At 42.8% G+C, this 26,989-nt stretch overlaps 1 protein-coding gene across 1 annotated transcript in view; it reads left to right on the forward strand.

The window, feature by feature from the left end:
- LOC106612258 (protocadherin Fat 2) overlaps positions 1-24,729 on the forward strand; it is a 65,147-nt gene extending 40,418 nt beyond the window's left edge. Inside the window, exons 17-25 of the mRNA XM_014213260.2 lie at positions 4,010-4,399; positions 10,646-10,857; positions 11,329-11,466; positions 11,663-11,806; positions 15,661-15,858; positions 16,243-17,071; positions 17,751-17,908; positions 21,352-21,866; positions 24,578-24,729. Of these exons, the coding sequence (XP_014068735.2) occupies positions 4,010-4,399; positions 10,646-10,857; positions 11,329-11,466; positions 11,663-11,806; positions 15,661-15,858; positions 16,243-17,071; positions 17,751-17,908; positions 21,352-21,735 (2,453 nt within the window). The 3' untranslated portion in view covers positions 21,736-21,866; positions 24,578-24,729. The remainder of the gene's footprint in view (positions 1-4,009; positions 4,400-10,645; positions 10,858-11,328; positions 11,467-11,662; positions 11,807-15,660; positions 15,859-16,242; positions 17,072-17,750; positions 17,909-21,351; positions 21,867-24,577) is intronic.
- The last annotated feature ends 2,260 nt before the right edge of the window (positions 24,730-26,989 follow it).

Here is a 26,989-nt window from a genome sequence, read left to right on the forward strand (position 1 = left end):
TATTCTCCTATGCCCCAGGTCATAACATAGACTATTCTCCTATCCCTCAGGTCATAACAGAGAGAGTATTACTCTATCCCCCAGGTCATGACATAGAGACTATTCCTCTATCCCCCAGGTCATAACAGAGACTATTCTCCTATCCCCCAGGTCATAACAGAGACTATTCCCCTATCCCCCAGGTCATAACAGAGACTATTCTCCTATCCCCCAGGTCATAACATAGAGACTATTCCTCTATCCCCCAGGTCATAACAGAGACTATTCCCCTATCCCCCAGGTCATAACATAGACTATTCTCCTATCCCCCAGGTCATAACATAGACTATTCCCCTATTCCCCAGGTCATAACAGAGACAATTCCCCTACCCCTCAGGTCATAACATCGACTATTCTCCTATCCCCCAGGTCATAACAGAGACTATTCCCCTATCCCCCAGGTCATAACATAGAGACAGTTCTCCTATATACTTCCTGACCACCACCCACCCGCCCTTCATCCACACAATATTTCATGACCTTCAATCTGCCTGCCCTGTGGATATAACCACCAGGACTGCGGGTTATGAGTCAACAAACACATCACTAATTTATGCATTGTTCGTGTCCCCGCTTATAAATATCTGGGCATCTGAATTGACGAAAAACTCTTTTTCAAAAATCATGTTGATGAGTTGGTTAAGAAATTAAGAATTTAAATAGACTTATTCTATAAGAACAGGTCCAGTTTTTTGTTGAATAGCAAAAAACAAATAATTCAGTCAACATTCCTGATGGCTTTAGACTATGGCGACACCATCTATATGAATACAGCTGCCAATGCAGTGAAATCATTGGATGCAGTTTATCATAGTGCACTATGATTTATTACGGGCAGCAGGATCAGGACACATGCATGTATTCTGTATCAGAAAGTAGGCTGGCCCTCTTTGAAGTCTCCTAGATCGATACATTGCTCTCATTTTGTCTATAAAGCCCTCTTGCATAAACTTCCCCCATGCCTTACCTCATTGTTAACCTTCAAACACATACCTAATCATGTATTATCCTGAGAAACAGGGCCACTCCTGTAGGTGTGTAGAAACACATACCTAATCATGTATTATCCTGTGGCTGTTTATTATGGCTGTTTATTATGGCTGTTTATTATGGCTGTTTATTATGGCTGTTTATTATGGCTGTTTATTATGGATGTTTATTATGGATGTTTATTATGGATGTTTATTATGGATGTTTATTATGGATGTTATTATGGCTGTTTATTATGGCTGTTTATTACGGCTGTTTATTACGGATGTTTATTACGGATGTTTATTACGGATGTTCATTATGGCTGTTTATTATGGCTGTTTATTATGGCTGTTTATTATGGATGTTATTATGGCTGTTTATTATGGCTGTTTATTATAGATGTTTATTATGGCTGTTTATTATGGATGTTTATTATGGATGTTTGGCTGTGTTATTATAGATGATAATTATGGATGTTTATTATAGATGTTTATTGTGGGTGTTTATTATGGATGTATATTATGGATGTTTATTATGGATGTTTGGCTGTTTATTATGGATGTTTATTATGGCTGTTTATTATGGCTGTTTATTATGGATGTTTATTATGGCTGTTTATTATGGATGTTATTATGGATGTTATTATGGATGTTATTATGGATGTTTATTATGGATGTTTATTATGGATGTTTATTATGGCTGTTTATTATGGCTGTTTATTATGGCTGTTTATTATGGCTGTTTATTATGGCTGTTTATTATGGCTGTTTATTATGGATGTTTATTATGGATGTTTATTATGGCTGTGTTATTATGGCTGTGTTATTATAGATGTTTATTATGGCTATTTATTATGGCTATTTATTATGGCTGTTTATTATGGCTGTTTATTATGGCTGTTTATTATGGCTGTTTATTATGGCTGTTTATTATGGCTGTTTATTATGGATGTTTATTATGGATGTTTATTATGGCTGTTTATTATGGATGTTTATTATGGATGTTTATTATGGATGTTTATTATGGCTGTTTATTATGGCTGTTTATTATGGATGTTTATTATGGATGTTTATTATGGATGTTTATTATGGCTGTTTATTATGGATGTTTATTATGGCTGTTTATTATGGATGTTTGGCTGTTTATTGTGATGTTTATTATGGATGTTTATTATGGCTGTTTATTATGGCTGTTTGGCTGTTTATTGTGATGTTTATTATGGATGTTTATTATGGCTGTTTGGCTATTTATTATGGATGTTTATTATTGTCACGACTTCTGCCAAAGTCGATGCCCCTCCTTGCTCGAGTGGTGCTTGGCGGTCGACGTCACCGGTCTTCTAGCCATCATTGATCAGTTTTTCATTTTCCATTGGTCTTGTCTTGTCTTCCTACATACCTGTTTCCAATCACATTAATTACATGTTGTGTATTTAACCCTCTGTTTCCCCTCATGTCCTTGTCGGTGATTGTTTTGTGATGTTAAGTTACGTGTGTATTTTGTATCGGTGTGCGACGGGTATATGTTACCCATGTTATTTTGCACTTTGGTTTTGGAGTTTGTTTTTTCATTAAATACTCCAGATTAACCAATTTGGTTTCTCCTGCGTCTGACTTCCCTGCCACCTACAGACACGAATATGACAATTATGGATGTTTATTATGGCTGTTTCTATTTTGGCTGTTTATTATGGCTGTTTATTATGGCTGTTTATTATGGATGTTTATTATGGCTGTTTGGCTGATTATTATGGATGTTTATTATGGATGTTTATTATGGATGTTTATTATGGCTGTTTATTATGGATGTTTATTATGGCTGTTTCTATTTTGGCTGTTTCTATTTTGGCTGTTTATTATGGCTGTTTATTATGGCTGTTTATTATGACTGTTTGGCTGTTTATTATGGATGTTTATTATGGCTGTTTATTATGGCTGTTTATTATGGATGTTTATTATGGATGTTTATTATGGATGTTTATTATGGCTGTTTATTATGGCTGTTTGGCTGTTTATTATGGATGTTTATTATGGATGTTTATTATGGATGTTTATTATGGATGTTTATTATGGATGTTTATTATGGCTGTTTGGCTGTTTATTGTGATGTTTGGCTGTTGTAAAGTGGTTGTTCCACTGGATATCATAAGGTGAATGCACCAATTTGTAAGTCGCTCTGGATAAGAGTGTCTGCTAAATGACGTAAATGTAAATGTAAATGTGTTATTATGGATGTTTATTATGGCTGTTTATTATGGCTGTTTATTATGGACGTTTATTATGGACGTTTATTATGGCTGTTTATTATGGCTGTTTATTATGGCTGTTTATTATGGCTGTTTATTATGGCTGTTTATTATGGCTGTTTATTATGGATGTTTATTATGGCTGTGTTATTATGGCTGTGTTATTATGGCTGTGTTATTATGGCTGTGTTATTATAGATGTTTATTATGGCTGTGTTATTATGGATGTTTATTATGGCTGTTTATTATGGATGTTTATTATAGATGTTTATTATGGATGTTTATTATGGCTGTGTTATTATGGCTGTGTTATTATGGCTGTGTTATTATAGATGTTTATTATGGCTGTGTTATTATGGATGTTTATTATGGCTGTTTATTATGGATGTTTATTATGGACGTTTATTATGGATGTTTATTATGGATGTTTATTATAGATGTGTTATTATAGATGTTTATTATGGCTGTTTATTATGGATGTTTATTATTTTATTGTTCTTCATAATTGCACCATGCATATTGTTTTGATACAGCTTTGATTAGGCCATTAACTCCTAGCCTACTTTGGAAGAAACCCAAATTCGTCGTGCCAAACCAACCAGACTGTTAATTCCTATTCTCCTCCGGCAGATATGATCTCTGAGGTGAAGTGCCATAGAGATAATAGTAGCTAGATAGTGTCCTGTGTCTATATGAAATAGTCTCTGCTCAGGACAACCAGACTCACTCATCTTCTCTCCTCTCCTTCTGCAGGTATAAACTCTGAGGTGAAGTATTCTCTACTTGAGGACAACAGCGGCCACTTCTCATTGGAAGAGTTCTCCGGTATCCTGCGCCTGGAGAGGTCGCTGGCTGAAAACACACGGTCGAGCTTTGAACTCAAGGTCAAAGCCACAGACCGGGGGCTTCCCCGACAACTGTACTCTGTTGCCACGGTTACGGTGCACGTTGTCGACCTGAGCGACTACCAGCCGGTGTTCCTGAGCCAGGAGTACTCCGCCCAGATCCCAGAATCCACTCTGGTAGGATCAGAGGTCATCAGCGTCTCTGCCCTCACTAGAGACGGGACCGAGACGGAACCCATCGTCTACTCCATTGTCTCCGGCAACGAGGGGGGAAGGTTCTACCTGCACCCGGCAACTGGTAAGGTTCTGTTCCATTACTTCCTTGAGTTCCATGGGTCAGTAAGGTTCTGTTAGATTTCATGACATTCCGTAAGGTTTCATAAAGTTTATTTGAGTTTATTTGTGCAAATGAATATATTTATGAAGCGCCAACCAATCTCTGTATTAGTTGTCAAACCATTCAGTAGCCGGGTTGTGTATAGATCCATCCCAAGAGCAATCATCCCACCACATGGTTGTTTTGAACCCTAAAACGTACACCAACATCAGCAAGAAAGAACTGGGAGCAGGCAGAGAAGCCCACTTATGAGGTTGATGAAACACTAAACGGTATAGCAAATACCTATTCACCTGGTTGTGCTGCTGACTGCAATAAAGTACAATTTCTTGAATGTTTTGGCAGAGATAAGTCTGCTTTCTATTGACACTCAGAAGTCAAATATCGGAGCAGTATTGCACAGCGAGGCAGAGAAGTGATTGAAAGTATATTGTCACTGCCGGTGCACTTTGTATAGATTTTGTAAAGGTCCTGCTGATATACACTGTACAGCAATCAGCCACTCTGGAGGAGTATAACGTAGTCAGTACTGTATTATACTGCTTGGTCCAGCACTGACATGCACCTATATACTTTACCTACTATTTTCTCCCTGACTTCTCTTGGTGTCCCTTCATTACAAATCCTCCCTGGTTTGATCTACCTGTAGCAAGGCACGAGTCTCATAGAGGTTGGTTGGACTGAGCCAAACCAATCTCCGGGCTTGTCAGCAACTTAATCAACTTGTGTATAGTTCCATCCCAAGAGTAATCATTTTGTTATGATTGCTACATGTGTCAAACTAAAGAAGTAGCTTTTTTAGTTATGTATTATATGTTTAATCAATGGAGACAGACTTGGAAGCTTAGTGATATGTATTATATGTTTAATCAATGGAGACAGACTTGGAAGCTTAGTGTTATGTATTATATGTTTAATCAATGGAGACAGACTTGGAAGCTTAGTGATATGTATTATATGTTTAATCAATGGAGACAGACTTGGAAGCTTAGTGATATGTATTATATGTTTAATCAATGGAGACAGACTTGGAAGCTTAGTGATATGTATTATATGTTTAATCAATGGAGACAGACTTGGAAGCTTAGTGATATGTATTATATGTTTAATCAATGGAGACAGACTTGGAAGCTTAGTGATATGTATTATATGTTTAATCAATGGAGACAGACTTGGAAGCTTAGTGTTATGTATTATATGTTTAATCAATGGAGACAGACTTGGAAGCTTATTGATATGTATTATATGTTTAATCAATGGAGACAGACTTGGAAGCTTAGTGTTATGTATTATATGTTTAATCAATGGAGACAGACTTGGAAGCTTAGTGTTATGTATTATATGTTTAATCAATGGAGACAGACTTGGAAGCTTAGTGATATGTATTATATGTTTAATCAATGGAGACAGACTTGGAAGCTTAGTGTTATGTATTATATGTTTAATCAATGGAGACAGACTTGGAAGCTTATTGATATGTATTATATGTTTAATCAATGGAGACAGACTTGGAAGCTTAGTGATATGTATTATATGTTTAATCAATGGAGACAGACTTGGAAGCTTAGTGATATGTATTATATGTTTAATCAATGGAGACAGACTTGGAAGCTTAGTGATATGTATTATATGTTTAATCAATGGAGACAGACTTGGAAGCTTATTGATATGTATTATATGTTTAATCAATGGAGACAGACTTGGAAGCTTAGTGATATGTATTATATGTTTAATCAATGGAGACAGACTTGGAAGCTTAATCTTCTTTTCTTTTTTTACTTTGGTCTTAGCTAGTCACATGAAAGAGAAAGTTTAGAGGTTTGAATGAGTTTGAATTCGTGATTCTCTTTGTTGTCTTACTTCGGAGCAGAGCCCTGCAGTATTAGGTTGTTTTCTTCAGTTTGAAAAATAGCAGCTTTTTTGCTATCTCAGTTCCAACATGAGCAGAGTATAAGGTTGAAGTCAGACAATTCAGGAAGTAAACTGAAATTCCAATTCAATTAATGAAAAAGGGCATCTATTTTCAGTTACTTCTCAATAAACTGAAAAGGAGAAGCTGTTTTGGGATTTTAAATTCAAATCGCTTCCTGAATTTACTGACTTGAATTCAAATTGATACAAACCCTGGCAGATGGTCATGTCTAGATGGGATACAGCTTTGGTCAAATTGACGTCAAAAGTTAAAAAAATTAAAAAGGATGTTAGCTAAACCTAACCCTTTTCCTAACCTTAACCTAATCTTCCTAACCTGCTACGTTAATTCTCCTAAACATGCTACGAAAAGTCAATTTTGACAAAATCTGTATCCCTTCCAGACAAACACCTGGCAGATGTACATGTAAAATCACACTCAAAAGAGCCTGAATAAGAACTAAGGGAGTCATTTGAGTTGGCGTTGACAAATAGCTGCCTGTCATAAGCATTACAATTACAATGTCAATGTACATTTAATCAGTCTGTGTGCATACTTCAAAACATTGCATATGAGGGTGCAGAGAGATACCCGATGGGTTGGACGATTCGTCAATCATTTTGAAAAAACATACCCTTAAAAACTGGAAAATAACCAATCCTCCATTGTTAACACAATGGAAATGTAAAATGCTTTACGAAAAGTGAAACGCTTTATTACCTAAATGTTGAAAGTGCGTGGGCGACGGAGAGAAACAATATGGTGCAGGTTGAGGCCATGTGACGGAGAGTGATGCGGGCGCTGGAGATGTGTGTAGGAGGGAGTATGAGGGAGAGAAAAATAGAGAGAGAGAGAGAGAGAGAGAGACAGATGTGTGAGCAGGTGGGTCTGGGCAGGGGTGATGTGGATTTTGGTGAGTGTCTGTATGTTGCCGTTTGTCTGTGGATGTTTTGTATTGTTTTAAAAATTATACAAAAAAATAAAGAAGAAGACACATAGCAGTGAGGGGTCCGGTACCTACCCCAACCCCCTTGCTCTTGCTTTCTTACAATTCAGATGTAGGCAACAGTGCACTGTCTGTCTGTCTGTCTGTCTGTCTGTCTGTCTGTCTGTCTGTCTGTCTGTCTGTCTGTCTGTCTGTCTGTCTGTCTGTCTGTCTGTCTGTCTGTCTGTCTGTCTGTCTGTCTGTCTGTCTGTCTGTCTGTCTGTCTGTCTGTCTGTCTGTCTGTCTGTCTGTCTGTCTGTCTGTCTGTCTGTCTGTCTGTCTGTCTGTCCAAATACAGGGCTTTACCAGCCTTATTGACTGATCCTAGCTACTCTGTTGAACAAGGGTCAGCTCTAGAAGTCTTTAACTAGCTCAGCAAACAGAAGTGTACCTGTGTGATATAATTGCACATGTTGAAACCTGGTTTGGTTGTAAGAGGAATGCAGGTGGCAGTTATGTCTGTTGTTATATTGTCATCTTGTCTTGTGTTTATGAAGTGTGTAAACCAGACTGGCAGACGGCCCAGGAAGCCAGGAACTCTCTCTCTCTGCCAAATGTACATGCAGAGAGAGATAGAGACAGAGAATATAACAACAGTTACGTCTGTTGTTATATTGTCATCTTGTCTTGTGTTTATGAAGTGTGTAAACCAGACTGGCAGACGGCCCAGGAAGCCAGGAACTCTCTCTCTGCCAAATGTACATGCGTAGAGATAGAGAGACGGAAGGAGATGGAGAAAGAGGCGGAAGTGAGAGAGAGAGGAGGGAGGAGTGGGAGATAAAGAGAGGGGTGAGAGAGAGAGAGAGAGAGAGAGAGAGAGAGAGCGAGGGGGAGTGAGAGAGGAGAGAGAGAGGGGGGGAGAGAGAGAGAGAGGGGAGAGAGAGAGAGGGAGAGAGAGAGAGAGAGAGAGAGAGAGAGAGAGAGAGAGAGAGAGAGAGAGAGAGAGAGAGAGAGAGAGAGAGAGAGAGAGAGAGTGGTGAGTGAGAGAGTGAGAGAGAGAGAGAGAGGAGGAGTGAGAGAGAGAGAGAGAGAGAGAGTGAGTGAGAGAGAGGGAGTGAGAGAGAGAGAGAGAGAGGAAGTGAGAGAGAGAGAGAGAGAGACGGACGGAAGTGAGAGAGAGAGAGAGAGAGACGGACGGAAGTGAGAGAGAGAGAGAGAGACGGACGGAAGTGAGAGAGAGAGAGAGACGACGGAAGTGAGAGAGAGAGAGAGAGAGAGAGAGAGACGGACGAAGAGAGAGTGAGAGAGAGAGAGAGAGAGAGAGAGAGAGAGAGAGAGAGAGAGAGAGAGAGAGAGAGAGAGAGAGAGAGAGAGAGAGAGAGAGAGAGAGAGAGAGAGAGAGAGAGAGAGAGAGAGAGAGAGAGAGAGAGAGAGAGAGAGAGAGAGAGAGAGAGAGAGAGAGAGAGAGAGAGAGAGAGAGAGAGAGAGAGAGAGAGAGAGAGAGAGAGAGAGAGAGAGAGAGAGAGAGAGAGAGAGAGAGAGAGAGAGAGAGAGAGAGAGAGAGAGAGAGAGAGAGAGAGAGAGAGAGAGAGAGAGAGAGAGAGAGAGAGAGAGAGAGACTTCGGACGGAAGTGAGAGAGAGAGAGAGAGACTTCGGACGGACGTGAGAGAGCGAGAGAGACGGACGGAGAGCGAGAGAGACGGAGAGAGAGAGCGAGAGAGACGGACGGACGGAAGTGAGAGAGAGAGAGAGAGAGAGACGGACGGACGGAAGTAGAGAGAGAGAGAGAGAGAGACGGACGGACGGAAGTGAGAGAGAGAGAGAGAGAGAGACGGACGGAAGTGAGAGAGAGAGAGAGAGAGACGGACGGACGGAAGTGAGAGAGAGAGAGAGAGAGAGAGAGACGGACGGAAGTGAGAGAGAGAGAGAGAGAGAGACGGACGGACGGAAGTGAGAGAGAGAGAGAGAGACGGACGGACGGACGGAAGTGAGAGAGAGAGAGAGACGGACGGAAGTGAGGGAGAGAGAGAGACGGACGGAAGTGAGGGAGAGAGAGAGACGGACGGAAGTGAGGGAGAGAGAGAGACGGACGGAAGTGAGGGAGAGAGAGAGACGGACGGGAGTGAGGGAGAGAGAGAGACGGACGGAAGTGAGAGAGAGAGAGAGACGGACGGGAGAGAGGGAGAGAGAGAGAGAACAATTAACACCCACATGGCAGAACATTCCCTGATGTTTGTTTTCAAGTCTGTTTCATATCAGTAATTTTCACATCAGCCTATCGGCTGAATACGAGAGCAGTGACAGGTTTCCACCATGGTACAGAACACCAATAGATGGACCGTGGTACATACATCCAATGTACTGTACCGCAGCACTTTGTGGCTTTTGTAACCATAGCTACAGTAAGGGATGTTCAGATAAAGTGAGACAAGCCAAATGTCAAATATTTCAAAAATCACGATCCATACCCACTATTATGGCAAACACCTTCCTGCTATGGACATCCTTTTCCTAAACTTAACCAATAACAATTATTTCTGACCTTGAGGTGGAGCTGTCCTTAGAACAAGATAGAAAGGACAACTCCAATCTGCTCAAGACATGTCCATTTCTCTACATCCTGGTGCTGTAGTTACCTTGGGCTGGAACAGATGTATATTTTAGAAGGCCCATTTCTCTACATCCTGGCACTATTAACAGGTAGAACCCAACACATGTGTGACTTCAAGACCCAATGACCAGATCTATGTTTTTTTGTCAACAGAACAAAGACGATCAGATAGCGCTGTCAAAAAACCCACTAGGTGGAAACATGTCAGCGTTTTAGTTTGTAATAAAAGAGCACCACAAGGTGAATTTAATATATTGTTACTGTGGTAATCTTTGGAAATCGCTGTAATTTGTCCTATTTCTTTGAAGGCTTAGAACATATACTCAAAACCCACATGTCAACCCAGGGCTGTGTTAGTGTGTACAATACCAAGTTAACACAGCTGTCAACCCAGGGCTGTGTTAGTGTGTACAATACCAAGTTAACACAGCTGTCAACCCAGGGCTGTGTTAGTGTGTACAAGACCAAGTTAACACAGCTGTCAACCCAGGGCTGTGTTAGTGTGTACAAGACCATGTTAACACAGCTGTCAACCCAGGGCTGTGTTAGTGTGTACAAGACCAAGTTAACACAGCTGTCAACCCAGGGCTGTGTTAGTGTGTACAAGACCAAGTTAACACAGCTGTCAACCCAGGGCTGTGTTAGTGTGTACAAGACCAAGTTAACACAGCTGTCAACCCAGGACTGTGCTAGTGTATACAAGACCAGGTCAACACAGCTCAGTTAAATTAATACAGTTTGTGTTGTGTGTTTTTCAGGTGTTCTGGCTGTGAATGGCTCTTTAGACTTTGAGCTGTGTCGTGAATACTACCTGTCATTGGAGGGGACGAGAGGCAAGTCGACTCTGAGCGACATCACCATGGTGATTATCAACATCACAGATGTCAATGACAACACGCCCATGTTCGGACAGCGAGACTACAGAGCTGACGTCTCAGAGGACCTGTCGCCTGGTGATGTGGTGATGCAGGTAGTTTTCACTCTCAATTGTCAACTGTCACTTTAGAAACAAGTGATTGTAATACACAATTCAATGTGCTCAAGTAATTTCTCTGAGGGGACTAATAAAGTTGTTCTGAATTTGAATTTGGCATTTGGACAGCAACACATCTAAGTACTTATAGAACATGGCAGTTTGGTTGAGATAATAATCAGACTGTCATTTAATTTGGTGTCAATAAGAGCCAAGCATCTCAGTTCAATGAGGCTTACTGTTTCCTCTCCTCTCAACCCCCTCTCCTCTCAACCCCCTCTCCTCTCATCCTCCTCTCCTCCCAACCCCCTCTCCTCCCAACCCCCTCTCCTCCCAACCCCCTCTCCTCTCAAACTCTCTCCTCTCAAACCCCTCTCCTCCCAACCCTCTCTCCTCTCAACCCCCTCTTCTCTCCTCCCTTATCTCTCCTCTCTTCTTCCTCTTTCCCCTCATTTTCCCCACTCCAAGGTGACAGCCAACGACCTGGATGGGCCATTGAACAACCTCATCCACTATTCCATCTCCAGTGGAGACCCTCAGGGGCAGTTCAGCATCGACCCTCGCAGTGGAGAGATCATAGTCAGGGCCACGCTGGACAGAGAGGAGGTGAGGGGGGTTTAGTTTGGGCTTTTATATGGGGAAGGAATCACCTGGAATAAAGTTGAAAAAGAACTACTCAGAACAGGGTTCCCTGGAGATGCACTGTTGAAGCCCTTTGCTCTCCTAGGAGCTAAGAGAGAGAAGTCAAGGAAGTAGGAGAACCTGATATCCTGTATCTAACTGGTCTCTCTCCCTGTCCCAGATCACTCACTACGCTCTGACGGTCCAAGCAGCTGATGAGGGAGACCCTCCTCTGTCTACCGCGGTCCAAGTGACCTTGACCGTGTCCGATGTCAACGACAACCCACCTGTCTTCTCCCAGATTAAACACAACCTGGTCCTTCAGGTACCCAACACAGGCCACTTCCCCTTACACACACACACACACACACACACACGGTTTCCCTCTCTCTCCCTCTACACGATCAGCATACTAACAGCTGGCCATCCTCGGCTGCTTCCACCCACCAGGCAGGCAGGAGTGGAATGGTTGAGAGCTGAAGAACCAATCAAGCGTGTGCCATCTATTGAATAATAACTGAAGTAATGAATTGATCTGCTTTATTTATTTGATTAATTTGGTTGTGCTAGGGGCACCATTAAGGGTTGGACAAAGGGAGACCCTTGAATGTACTCCATCAGTAGTCATCATTAACCGTTAATCCTATATCCACAGTCTTAATCAACAGTCAATTTCTACGTTGTCATTCTGAAACGTCGTCAAGCTCTGAGACCTCAAGAACCCAATGAACTCAATACTACAAATAATGATTTAAAATGTTTTACTAGATAATGAGGTAGTTAACAGATACACTATAGAGGGAGGTTATAACAGGACACAACACAGTTATTGAGGTTGAGTCTCCACAGGTCAATATAAATGAACTTCTGTACTCAACACAGGCAAATACAATAGTACATTCACAAGACTTTTGAGGATTAGATGGTCTTGTTAATTGAAAGAGAAAACGTGAGAGGGCTACATTAGTCACATAGGCTTTCACAACCGTTGAAACTACAGAGAGTTTCACCGACCATGAATACACAATGGGCTAGGCTATCAGTTAGCATCCGGTGTGGAAAGTGCAGAGACAGCATTGATCATTCATTTGTAAATTAGACCTGCTGTCCTACAGCTACTCAAGGACTTCCACCACGTTACAAACACTTTCTTAGGATATTAGTAACGCAGCAGGGTAAATGACTTGTATGTTGTTGTTGCCTCTCGGTGGGATTCCATTCTCCATTCTCCTCTCTGTCCACACCCGTTGCTGTGTCTGTTCTCCAGGCACCTCAAACTGAGGGTGTGTGACTTTACACTGTAGACTCTCACGTGTTTAATTCAGCTACAGTATGAAATCAACTCCATGCTTTTCCTCTCTGGCTGACTTTACACACCATTTACCTCCACTCTGTGTGTCTACGGAAGCTGACTTTACACACCATTTACCTCCACTCTGTGTGTCTACGGAGGCTGACTTTACACACCATTTACCTCCACTCTGTGTGTCTACGGAAGCTGACTCTGCACACCATTTACCTCCACTCTGTGTGTCTACGGAGGCTGACTTTACACACCATTTACCTCCACTGTGTGTCTATGGAAGCTGACTTTACACACCATTTATCTCCACTCTGTGTGTCTACGGAAGCTGACTTTCCACACCATTTACCTCCACTCTGTGTGTCTACGGAGGCTGACTTTACACACCATTTACCTCCACTCTGTGTGTCTACGGAAGCTGAATTTACACACCATTTACCTCCACTCTGTGTGTCTACGGAGGCTGACTTTACACACCATTTACCTCCACTGTGTGTCTATGGAAGCTGACTTTACACACCATTTACCTCCACTGTGTGTCTATGGAAGCTGACTTTACACACCATTTACCTCCACTCTGTGTGTCTACGGAGGCTGACTTTACACACCATTTACCTCCACTCTGTGTGTCTACGGAGGCTGACTTTACACACCTTTTACCTCCACTCTGTGTGTCTACGGAGGCTGACTTTACACACCATTTACCTCCACTCTGTGTGTCTACGGAGGCTGACTTTACACACCATTTACCTCCACTCTGTGTGTCTACGGAGGCTGACTTTACACACCATTTACCTCCACTCTGTGTGTCTACGGAAGCTGACTTTACACACCATTTACCTCCACTCTGTGTGTCTATGGACGCTGACTTTACACACCATTTACCTCCACTCTGTGTGTTTATGGAAGCTGACTTTACACACCATTTACCTCCACTCTGTGTGTCTACGGAGGCTGACTTTACACACCATTTACCTCCACTCTGTGTGTCTATGGACGCTGACTTTACACACCATTTACATCCACTCTGTGTGTCTATGGAAGCTGACTTTACACACCATTTACCTCCACTCTGTGTGTCTACGGAGGCTGACTTTACACACCATTTACCTGCACTCTGTGTGTCTACGGAGGCTGACTTTACACACCATTTACCTCCACTCTGTGTGTCTACGGAGGCTGACTTTACACACCATTTACCTCTGCTCTGTGTGTCTACGGAGGCTGACTTTACACACCATTTACCTCCGCTCTGTGTGTCTACGGAGGCTGACTTTACACACCATTTACCTCCACTCTGTGTGTCTACGGAAGCTGACTTTACACACCATTTACCTCCACTCTGTGTGTCTACGGAGGCTGACTTTACACACCTTTTACCTCCACTCTGTGTGTCTACGGAGGCTGACTTTACACACCATTTACCTCCACTCTGTGTGTCTACGGAGGCTGACTTTACACACCATTTACCTCCACTCTGTGTGTCTATGGACGCTGACTTTACACACCATTTACATCCACTCTGTGTGTCTATGGAAGCTGACTTTACACACCATTTACCTCCACTCTGTGTGTCTACGGAGGCTGACTTTACACACCATTTACCTCCACTCTGTGTGTCTACGGAGGCTGACTTTACACACCATGAAAATTCACCATTATGGAGAAATTATTTTGTATATAATCAACTATTTTCATAAATCTGACTCCGTTATTATTTGATTAAATGCAACAGGCCCTGTGGTTCTAGAGGCTCTATTCTTGGCCTTCCTTCCATCACCACTTAGCAGTGTGGCTATATTGAGCATGTGTCTATCTTGTACGGTTATGCAATTATTAAGAGACTTGTTTTTCTTACTTGTTTAACTCTGTGTTGTTGGTTAAAGCGCTCGTAACTAATCATTTCACGGTAAAGTCTACACCTGTTGTATTCGGCACATGTGACAAATACAATTTTATTTGATTTGAGATACAAATAGCTAACCCTGGCAACCCAATGTACTAGCATTACATTTATTGAGACAAGCAGATCAGAGATTTCAAGTTGGAACCCAAGCATATGCTGTGTGTACAGTTGAAATAACAACTACCAATATACCTACTAAATTATGAGCACAATGGGCAATCAAAGAATTACTCTGTAAAACAAGGAATACATTTACTCAATTCAACTAATAGGATTTATTAGTTATGAAGGAATTAACACTCAAACAATTACAGTGTACATGAAATACAGGATACATTACAGACTACTCAGAGTAAATGACTATCCACTAAATAAGACATCGTGGTTACACGTCGTCTGATACACACAGGCGCTTGCTAACAAGTTCTGAAAATATGAGCAAATTCACTGTCCTTTTAACCAAATTCAAAGTGACACTTTGCCAGTAAAAACAATAGGCAGGAACAAGACATTCAGATTCTAATCTAATCAACTCAATTTAAATAGTAGGATCCCACATCTGTGTCGCTCCTCTGAACGGGCCGCCGTCCCGACAAACAGAATAACACATTGTCTTTGTAACAATAAGTCCATAGCACTTAACAGTAACAAATGAAACATATGTCTTAGCTCTTTATGAACTGTCTTTATGAACACATTGCACAGTACACACTGTGGTACGAGCTTGTCTGCTTTCCAGTACCTCAGCCAAGTACTGTAGCATTCGGGGCAGGTGGAAACTTCCGGGCAATCACTGGAAACTTTTGACATTTTTCCCCTCTTCGAGATAAGATCGCGATCAGTACGTTTTTGTAGTAAAATCATTAGGCGCTGTCTTGTTTTAGACCCTTGTGGAACAAGGTGCCATGGAAGGCTTGACCTAGTTTCCATGACTACTTAACTAACGATGGTACCGTATGTTCCTTGTCAGGAGGGCGAGGCCATCGGTAGCAGCATCCTCCAACTGGTGGTCACAGACAGAGACACCCCTCAGAATGGACCTCCCTTCACATTCCACATCGTGTCTGGGAACGAGGACCACCGCTTCCACGTAGACCAGGGAGGTTTGTTGTCCATCTCTGCCCCTCTGAAGAAGAAGATCAAGCCACAGCACCTACTGAAAATACAGGTAAGGATTTTTCCTGTAAAAAAGCACAAGCTGGCGCACCACCCAGAGACCGTTATTTAGTGTAGAGGTGCTGACTAACGGTGAATAAACTTTGAACTATAGTTGCACACTCCATATGGATAACATCCCAGTAATTTATTGAAAAAAAACAAAAAAACACCAACGTTTTGTCATCACTGTTCCTTCTTACGGGTGAGGAAGACGCAGTGATGCCGAAACGTTGCAAGCAAAACATATTTACCTGGTTGTAATCTGTTTATCTGACGTCTATACATGCCCACTGGTTATTTGGGATGTTAAAATGGAGTCGAACTTTATACCTACACAGTACTAGCAGATACGGACATTTGATAATGTATGTTTTTATTAATGTCCTTACCTCAGGTGACAGACAGCGGACACCCTCCTCTCTCCTCCATCTGCGTGGTGAAGATCAACGTCACTGAGCAGAGCAAGTATCCTCCTTCTGTGATGCCCCTGGAAGTCTTCATCACCACCACAGGAGACACCTTCTCCAACCGAGTCATAGGCAAGCTCCATGCCTCCGACCAGGACCTGCACGACATCCTAAACTACAAGCTGGTCTCGGAGTCCCCTGATGGGGGAGACCCAGGGCTGACCCAGGGTCTCTCCAGGTTCTCTGTGGACCTGGTGGATGGGAAGATCTGGGCCGACGAAGACTTGAAACCTGGTCTCTACTCCCTCAATGTCAGCGTCTCCGATGGGAAGTTCAGCGTGTGGGCTGGGGTGAAGGTTCATGTGTGGAAACCCACCCAGCAGGCCCTAGACGCTGGGCTCACTCTGCAGTTGGCTGGGCTTTCCCCAGAGGAGTTCCTGGGGGACCACTGGAGAGGCCTCCAGAGGGGCCTCAGCACAGCCCTGGGTATAGCCAGGCAAGACCTCCACCTGGTGAGCCTACAGCAACAACCCAACTCCCTGGTCCTGGAGGTTCTGCTGCTATGGAGGCCGCATGGTGTAACTGTAGAACCGTTACCAACCACCCGGCTGGCAGGGATCATCGCTGACATAGAAGACTCGTTGGGACTGAGTGTTCTCAGGGTGCATCACAATGGGTGTCTAGGGACAGAATGCCCTCCTAGAGGATGCAGGAACTCAGTCCAGATGAGAGGGGAGAGGCTGAGCCACTACGCCACAGCCAGGGCCGGCTTCATCACCCCACAACACACCTGGGAGAGTGTCTGCCCCTGCAACGGTAGGTGTACTGGGAGCATGTCTGGCCCTGCAATGGTAGGTGTAACTTGTGTGAGATGTGCCTGAGACGTGAACAGTTGCATTAGCTCTACAAGTCAATGCCTAGGCTTTGGTTTAGTGGGCTAACATGTACTTTTAGCAAACAGTAGACCCTGGGATTGAACCCTATCAGTCATATAGTCTCCTACCTCTCTATGATCACAGTAGGAGCCTGAAGTCACCCCCTTCATGATCTAACTCACGTCACATTCCTATGGGGATTAGCTGGGTGCAGGTGGCAGCTAGGGGCCTCCAGCTTAGTACTAGTGATTATCTTGTTGTAGTGGATCTTCTTAGTTACTGTTGTCTGCCTGGCAGACATATTTAGTGGAGGTATTCCATTGAGGTTATTGCTTCTTTAGTTAGACTATTTTAGCTAAACCCAAAGCCTCAACAAACCAAATGTCTCTAGGAAAGCGACATTGAAGATCTGAGGCTGAAATATAATACACGATGGGAATTTGGGGGATTTTGTCTGTTTCAATCAAGCAGATTTGATTATGAGAACAAATTTGTGTGACTATTCCTAATTTGACAGCCGGATCGTCATCCAAAATAAGTGTTTTGAATATTAGGCCTACATGTTAATTAGACGTGTTCTACAAATCATATTTAACATTTACACTGTTTTTCAACTTCAGAGTCTGCTGTGAGTTTTGATGGGAAGGGCTATCTGAAATACCTGTATCTGACTGAGGAGGAGGAGAATCAGAACTTCAGTCTCTCTCTGCGCATCAAGACCTTCCAGCAACAAGGCATTGTCATGAATACCAATGCAATCAATTGGGGGAGCTTGAAGGTATTGTAAAGCTCACATGCATTCAGTATTATCAGAGATGAGAAAACACACATTGTTATTTGATTTTTGTAGTCTCTCGTATCTCATCCAATCAGTTCCATTTGATTTTTGCCCGTTTTACATCATTGCGTCACAGTATCATACATATAATGATAATACACTGCATTGTTATCAGAGATCATAAAAGCAACATATTCCTTTTCCTTGGCAGTCTGTAGTAGTTTACATATGCCCTAATCTAAAAATGCCTGATTGCATATCAGAGGGCTGAGTTTATCCTGAACAAAACATTTCAGAGTGGATTCCAGGCTTAATTCATACTGGTCTCTTATCATATTATTCCCTCTGCTGGCTTTGTCTGTGTCAGTTGATCAATGGGAATTTTAACTGATCCAACCATGTTGTGGTGAGGACTGTGTCTATCTTCATGTCCCCGTTTCCATCAGTTCTTTCATAGCATGGTCCCAGATCTGTTTTCTGCATTGACAAACTCAATACTCTGAGTTTAAACTTCAAAAAAAGGACCAGCACATCCTACAGACACTTCTGGAATTTAAATTTAAGTGTTGGCAAGACATTAAAAAAAAAACAGATCTGGTACATAGACTAATTCTTGCTGGGGTTTGGAATGTTGAGCTAGAGTCAGTTTTGTGCTGATGTAGGTTAACCACAAAGTTTAAAGGGAATATTAAATGATTGTATATTTTGATGAGAGGGATAAATAAAAATCCTCAGTGCTCAGATGAAACTCCTTGACACGCATACAACACATCTCCCAATGGATTTCTCTTCATTTGTGTGGCATTGAATACATATAGATAGAATATTACATTTGTTCCATCTTGAAACATCAACAGTAGCATTCACTTTTTCTATACTCAGGCCTATTTCTGGGTTTTACGTTCCTGGAACATGGGGCCTTTTAATTGTAAGAAAATTGCTTCAAAAGGAATTGCTAAACATGGTTATTCAAGAATTTCTTTTCAGTTTCTTTCCTCCCCTTTACTTCACACCGGCTTCATCAGAAGATACAACACGATTCATGTGTTTCCCTTCAGAGTTAGGCTTCACAGCACCTTGAACAAATTCTTATCAATTCCCAAATCTCATCAATATTCTGACCAAAAGGAAAATGGGAGCAGCAGGCACATACATCCTTCAGAAACTTCTGAAATGGAAATAAAGTTTAGGACCTACTCACTGATCACCGGCTAAATCTTTTTCATGTATTCCACATCCTTTAAGTAAATTACCTTTGAATTGGAATAGATTTTTCCCATTTGAACAAAAGCGCCTGTGACAAGCCTGTGGAGAAAGAAGAAAAGGTGACTTGTTAAATAAAACCACTGTAGCCTTTAACAATAGTGACAGCTTAGATCTATTATTATCAAGGAGAAGCATGCTAGAAAGACACTGTAAAGGAGAAGATAGTATTTAATGCTACTAGTCACAGTGGCTGTGGAGGACACCCTCTGATCATAAACATCTCCGGCAGAGAGCTAGTAGTGCACTACACCATAGGGCTCTGGTAAAAATTTGTACACTACCCCATTAGGGCTCTGGTAAAAAGTAGTGCACTAAATAGGGAATAGTGTTCCATTTGGCACGCAGTCGATATACACACTGAATTAGATTTTTCCCTAACTGGAGTTTCACGTCAGGTCCATCTGGTACATTCTGTACGTCAGGCAGGCCGAGCTGTACGTCGGGCAGTCCATAGCTTCTCTCTCCAAAACAACAGAGGGAAGGGGATCTTTTCATTCCCATGTTAGCTCCATGCTAGCAGCCCAACAACCTAGCAGCTCAGCAGCCTAGCACTGTGCTAGTTCAACATGTCCACAAAACCCTCAGAAGACTCTGCTGCAGTAGTTACAGTAATATGGAAAAGAACAAACAAAGCAAGAAAAAAACCATTATTCAGCAGTCCATCAATCAGTTGGTGTGTGTAAGTGTGTGCTACAGTGTTGAAGCTAGGCTTGGCTCTCTCATCCCTCCAGGGCTTTGGGAGGGAGGGTGGACAATGAGCCTGTCATAGTGGATGTAATCAATGTCCCCATGTGCTCTGGCAGCTTTCATGGCTGGGATAATTGATTTCCTCTTCTGGCGCACAGCTTCAGGATTGTCCTATTTGACTAATTCTAAAATTCTTGGGTCTTTCCGGAACAGTTACCTTGTACTTGAACCTCAGGAACTTGACCACTATCGGTCTGGGGCCTGTCACCTGGGCCGGTGGTGGGTTTTCCAGTCCCATCTTCAGTTTTTCCGAGATCATTTCCCCCACTTTGTCCTCAGACTCAATCCAGGTCTCATGTGATTCCGTCCACAACAATGTTATGTTCCCCCTTGATTGTCCCATGAGATAATCGGATTTCTCCGTCATGGTTATCACGGATTCACATACAGAAATGATGTCCTCTCTCAAGGACTTTTGTTGTCATCTTGCTGTTCTCCTGATTAAAGTCATCGAGCTGACCCTGGGAAAACTGCAAACTGTTCTTCAGGTTCTGGACCTCTCTGGTCAGGTCCATTCTTTTATTAGTTGAATCCACCAGTGTTTGGACAAAACACTTGAAGCTATATTCTTGTTGTTGTAACAACTGCTTGTAGAACTTTTTTGTTTGATTTAAAGATCTTTCACTTGTGATAGAGCCACCACTGTCCTCAACAGTACTCCCACCAGCTTTGGTCTTTGTTATGGTAGCAATGTAGGCAATGCTGTTACCCCTTGCAGTTCCAGACATGGCAGGTCGCAGGGCAGATGGAAACATCAACAAACAGCAGGGATTCAAACAGTCACACTCCCGGGACAATCTGTGGTACTAGCCACATATTTCTTTGAATATCCCATAGGCAAGCATTTGAATGGACTGTGACCTCAAAAAACATTTTTGGGATGGATTCTCCTCGGGGTTTTGCCTGCCATATCAGTTCTGTTAAACTCACAGACATTATTGTAAAAAATTTCGAAACTTCTGAGTGTTTTCTATCCAATTCTATCAATTATATGCATATCCTAGCTTCTGGCCCTGAGTAACAGGCAGTTTACTTTGGCACGTCAGTCATCCGAACTTCCGAATACTGCCCCCTAGCCTTAAGAAGTCTTCTTAAACCACACGTCAATAAAAAAATGCAACCCCTAAAATCAAATGTGGTGTTCCACAGGGATCGAGTCTTGGACCTCTATTATTTCCAGTTTAAACGAATGATCTGCCAAATGTATCAAAACTATATTGATGTGTTGTGTTCTCATCCACTGTCTCTACTTCACACTGGTGGGGACTCTGAGGAATAAAAGTTTACGAAGAATGAACACTGTTATATTATCTGCTACAGATGATGGATAGTTGTACCAGCGTGTATATGAACATCGTTCTATTATCTTCCACAGCTGATGGATAATTGTACCAGTGTGTATATGAACAATGTTCTATTATCTTCTACAGCTGATGGGTGGAGAGTTGAGGTTCATGTACCTCTGTGGCAACACGCTCCCAGGTTCCCTGCGTGTCCACGCAGCCCCAGTGGTGTCAGACGGGCGGTGGCACCACGTCCTTCTGGAGGTCAACGGCACCATCCTCAGACTCACCCTGGACCACATTCACTCAGCCCAGGTCGTCCTCTCTAAACCCTGCCATCTGATGCAGCCCCATGGGGCTCTGATCCTCGCTGGCCACCCTGGTCCCTGGTTCTTCTCCCACCACCACCCCCACCACCACCACCACCTCTACAGAGACCCAGGCCTTGGCCCAGACCCAAGCACAAGGCTTGGTTGGCTGCCTGGAGGGTATGGAGCTGAATGGGGAGCCGATCAGGACAGAAGAGAATAAGGAGTGGAATGGGCCTGGGAGGAGGAGGGTGTTTGGGGTCTACCAGTGCTGTGTCAACCAGGTCAGGATGAACAGCTGTGACAGTAACCCCTGTCTGAATGGAGGAACCTGTGAGCAGGAATCAAATGGAGGTCAGTTTCTTAACCTTGGCATACTATATCACTCCCCAATAGTGTCAAGCTCTACAAACAACACAAATAACATTAAGCCTCTACCCACAACATTCAAGGTCAAGGTCAGGGTTAAGTTAACCGTGTTAGCAACTCATGATTTGTGCGGTAATGAAGTCATAGTCATCACGTGGTAAAGGCATGTAATCATATAGCATAGGGTGAGAGAGAGGACTATGTTCCATCCTCGCATCTGTGCGTTTTTACCACTGTATCATACACTTAATGCACCTCCTAGCTAAATGGAACAGGAAATGCAAAGGATTCTCTCTAAGGAAGTTTGGAGGCCCTGTGTTGCCCATTCTGCCCATTACATTGCAATGCTAAACATGCTAAACACCCACCGTCTGTAATCAAAAGATAAGAAACATTTGTAGAGAAAATGTTCTCAAATGTTTTGCAATGTCATTGTGATATTTGTCATTGTGATATTTTGTCATTGTGATATTTGTCATTGTGATATTTGTCATTGTGATATTTGTCATTGTGACATTTTGTGGCTCTGTAAAACCATTCTCTCCGCTTGGTGAGGTGGATATGAAGGCAAACAACAGGCTGTGAATACTATGCTGTGTATTGGGAACAACATGTACAGTCGTGGCCAAAAGTTTTGAGAATGACACAAATATTAATTTCCACAAAGTTTGCTGCTTCAGTGTCTTTAGATATTTTTGTCAGAAGTTACTATGGAATACTGAAGTATAATTACAAGCATTTCATAAGTGTCAAAGGCTTTTATTGACAATTACATAAAGTTGATGCAGAGTCAATATTTGCAGTGTTGACACTTCTTTTTCAAGACCTCTGCAATCCACCCTGGCATGCTGTCAATTAACTTCTGGCCACATCCTGACTGATGGCAGCCCATTCTTGCATAATCAATGCTTGGAGTTTGTCAGATTTTGTGGGTTTTTGTTTGACCACCTGAGGATTGACCACAAGTTCTCAATGAGATTAAGGTTTGGGGAGTTTCCTGGCCATGGACCCAAAATATAGATGTTGTGTTCCCTGAGCCACTTAGTTATCACTTTTGCCTTATGGCAAGGTGCTCCATCATGCTGGAAAAGGCATTGTTCATCACCAAACGGTTCCTGGATGGTTAGGTGAAGTTGCTCTCAGAGGATGTGTTGGTACCATTCTTTAATCATGCCTGTGTTCTTAGGCAAAATTGTGAGTGAGTCCACTCCCTTGGCTGAGAAGCAACCCCACACATGAATGGTGTCAGGATGCTTTACTGTTGGCATGACACAGGACTGATGGTAGCGCTCACCTTGTCTTCTCCGGACAAGCTTTTTTCCGGATACCCCAAACAATCGGAAAGGGGATTCATCAGAGAAAATGACTTTAGCCCAGTCCTCAGCAGTCCAATCCCTGTACCTTTTGCAGAATATCAGTCTGTCCCTGATGTTTTTCCTGGAGAGAAGTGGCTTCTTTGCTGCCCTTCTTGACACCGGGCCATCCTCCAAAAGTCTTCGCCTCACTGTGCATGCAGATGCACTCACACCTGGCTGCTGCCATTCCTGAGCAAGCTCTGTACTGGTGGTGCCCCGATCCCGCAGCTGAATCAACTTTAGGAGACAGTCCTGGCGCTTGCTAGACTTTCTTGGGTGCCCTGAAGCCTTCTTCACAACAATTGAACCGTCACCTTGAAGTTCTTGATGATCCGATAAATGGTTGATTTAGGTGCAATCTTACTGGCAGCAATATCCTTGCCTGTTAAGCCCTTTTTGTGCAAAGCAATGATGACGGCACGTGTTTCCTTGCAGGTAACCATGGTTGACAGAGGAAGAACAATGATTCCAAGCACCATCCTCCTTTTGAAGCTTCCAGTCTGTTATTCGAACTCAATCAGCATGACAGAGTGATCTCCAGCCTTGTCCTCGTCAACACTCACACCCGTGTTAACGAGAAAATCACTGACATGATGTCAGCTGGTCCTTTTGTGGCAGGGCTGAAATGCAGTGGAAATGTTTTTGGGGGAATCAGTTCATTTGCATGGCAAAGAAGGACTTTGCAATTATTTTCAATTCATCTGATCACTCTTCATAACATTTTGGAGTATATCAAATTGCCATCATACAAACTGAGGCAGCAGACTTTGTGAAAATTAATATTTGTGTCATTCTCAAAACTTTTGGCCACGACTGTACAGTCCATGTGAATAATATGCTGTGTATTGGGAACAACACGTAACATGTGAATAAAATGCTGTGTATTGGGACTAACATGTAGCAACAAAGCCTACAGATTTTGAGATGTAGTTAATTGATATTTGTTCTGAGATGTACCTACAGTATACTTAAGGTACATTATCTATCATCCCTTCAACAACAACAGATGGAAATTCAGTCACCAATATGAAAATACAATGTTGAACAAACTACAGTGTTTTAACACTGTCCTATTGTCTATAAAGTATTATTATAATTGTTCTACAGGGAAGTTGAAACTAGAGTAGTGGGGTGCAAACTGAATAACCAGACCTCACGACAACTAGATGTAACTGAACTGTCTACCCTATATTCCACTTTTTAAAATAGTTCCTACCCTGTCCTTTATTAGAATCCCTCTGCTGTTACTAAGAGAGTAAGAGAACTTTAAAGGTGTTCTAGAACTTTGACCATCTTCGGAAGGCTGATCTCTCTTCCTGTTTATGTTTGTTTACCCTCCAGGGTTCCGCTGCAGCTGTCCAGTTCACTTCTATGGCCCCCGCTGTGAGCTGGACAACAACCCCTGTATCTCCCAGCCCTGCGCCCACGGTGGGGTGTGCGTGCCAAAGAGTCAAGGTTACATCTGTAACTGTCAACTGAATATGGCTGGAATCAGGTATGTCCATCTCCCACATAGCTATCCCTCTCATCCCTGCGGCCTCTGTAATGCTGTCAGTCCCCCCCTCCCCCCTCCCCACGTTTCTCTCATTTTTAAAACCTCCTCACCTGCCATATCAAATCAAATCAAATTTTATTCATCACATACACATGGTTAGCAGATGTTAATGCGAGTGTAGCGAAATGCTTGTGCTTCTTGTTCCGACCGTGCAGTAATATCTAACAAGTAATCTAACAATTTCACAACAACTTACTTATACACACAAGTGAAAAGGAATGAATAAGAATATGTACATATAAATATATGGATGAGCGATGGCCGAACGGCATAGGCAAGATGCAGTAGATGGTATAAAATACAGTATATACATATGAGATGAGTAATGTCGATTATGTAAACATTATATAAAGTGGCATTGTTTAAAGTGACTAGTGGTACATTTATTACATCCAATTTTTAATTATTAAAGTGGCTAGAGATATGAGTCAGTATGTTGGCAGCAGCCACTCAATGTTAGTGATGGCTGTTTTACAGTCTGATGGCCTTGAGATAGAAGCTGTTTTTCAGTCTCTCAGTCCCAGCTTTGATGCACCTGTACTGACCTCGCCTTCTGGATGATAGCGGGATGAACAGGCAGTGGCTCTAGTGGTTGTTGTCCTTGATGATCTTTTTTGGCCTTCCTGTGACATCGGGTGGTGTAAGTGTCCTGGAGGGCAGGTAGTTTGCCCCCGGTGATGCGTTGTGCAGACCTCACCACCCTCTGGAGAGCCTTACGGTTGTGGGCGGAGCAGTTGCCATACCAGGCTTTGATACAGCCCGACAGGACGCTCTCGATTGTGCATCTGTAAAAGTTTGTGAGTGTTTTCGGTGACAATGAAAATTTCTTCAGCCTCCTGAGGTTGAAGAGGCGCTGTTGTGCCTTCTTCACCACACTGCCTGTGTGGGTGGACCATTTCAGTTTGTCCGTGATGTGTACGCCGAGGAACCTAAAACATTCCACCTTCTCCACTACTGTCTCGTCGATGTGGGTAGGGGGGTGCTCCCTCTGCTGTTTCCTGAAGTCCACAATCAAATCAAAGTTTATTTGTCACGTGCGTTGAATACAACAGGTGTAGACCTTACAGTGAAATGCTTACTTACAGGCTCTAACCAATAGTGCAAAAAAGGTATTAGGTGAACAATCGGTAAGTAAAGAAATAAAAACAACAGTGAGAAGAAAGTGAAAAATAACAGTAGCGACGGTAATATACAGTAGCAAGGCTATAACAGTAGTAAGGCTATATACAGACACCGGTTAGTCGAGCTGATTGAGGTAGTATGTACATGTAGATATGGTTAAAGTGACTATGCATATATGATAAACAGAGAGTAGCAGTAGCGTAAAAGAGGGGTTGGCGGGTGGTGGGTGACGGGACACAATGCAGATAGCCCTGTTAGCCAATGTGCGGGAGCACTGGTTGGTCGGGCCAAATGAGGTAGTATGTACATGAATGTATAGTTAAAGTGACTATGCATATATAATAAACAGAGAGTAGCAGCAGCGTAAAAAAGGGGTTGGGGGGGCACACAATGCAAAAAGTCCGGGTAGCCATTTGATTACCTGTTCAGGAATCTTATGGCTTGGGGGTAAAAACTGTTGAGAAGCCCTTTTATGTACTAGACTTGGCATTCTGATACCGCTTGCCATGCAGTAGTAGAGAGAACAGTCTATGACTGGGGTGGCTGGGGTCTTTGACAATTTTTAGGGCCTTCCTCTGACACCGCCTGGTGAAGAGGTCCTGGATGGCAGGCAGCTTAGCTCCAGTGATGTACTGGGCCGTACGCACTACCCTCTGTATTGCCTAGCAATTGCCGTACCAGGCAGTGATGCAACCAGTCAGGATACTCTCAATGTTGCAGCTGTAGAACCTTTTGAGGATGTCAGGACCCATGCCAAATCGTTTTAGTTTTTTGAGGGGGAATAGGCTTTGTCGTGCCCTCTTCACGACTGTCTTGGTGTATTTGGACCATTCTAGTTTGTTGGTGATGTGGACACCAAGGAACTTGAAGCTCTCAACCTGCTCATCTACAGCCCCGTCGATGAGAATGGGGTCGTGCTCGGTCCTCCTTTTCCTGTAGTCCACAATCATCTCCTGAGTCTTGGTTACGTTGAGGGATAGGTTGTTATTCAGGCACCACCCGGCCAGGTCTCTGACCTCCTCCCTATAGGCTGTCTCATTGTTGTCGGTGATCAGGCCTACCACTGTTGTGTCGTC

The sequence above is a fragment of the Salmo salar genome, chromosome ssa09 (assembly GCF_905237065.1).
Source record: "Salmo salar chromosome ssa09, Ssal_v3.1, whole genome shotgun sequence".
In the NCBI taxonomy this organism is placed as follows: Eukaryota; Metazoa; Chordata; class Actinopteri; order Salmoniformes; family Salmonidae; genus Salmo; species Salmo salar.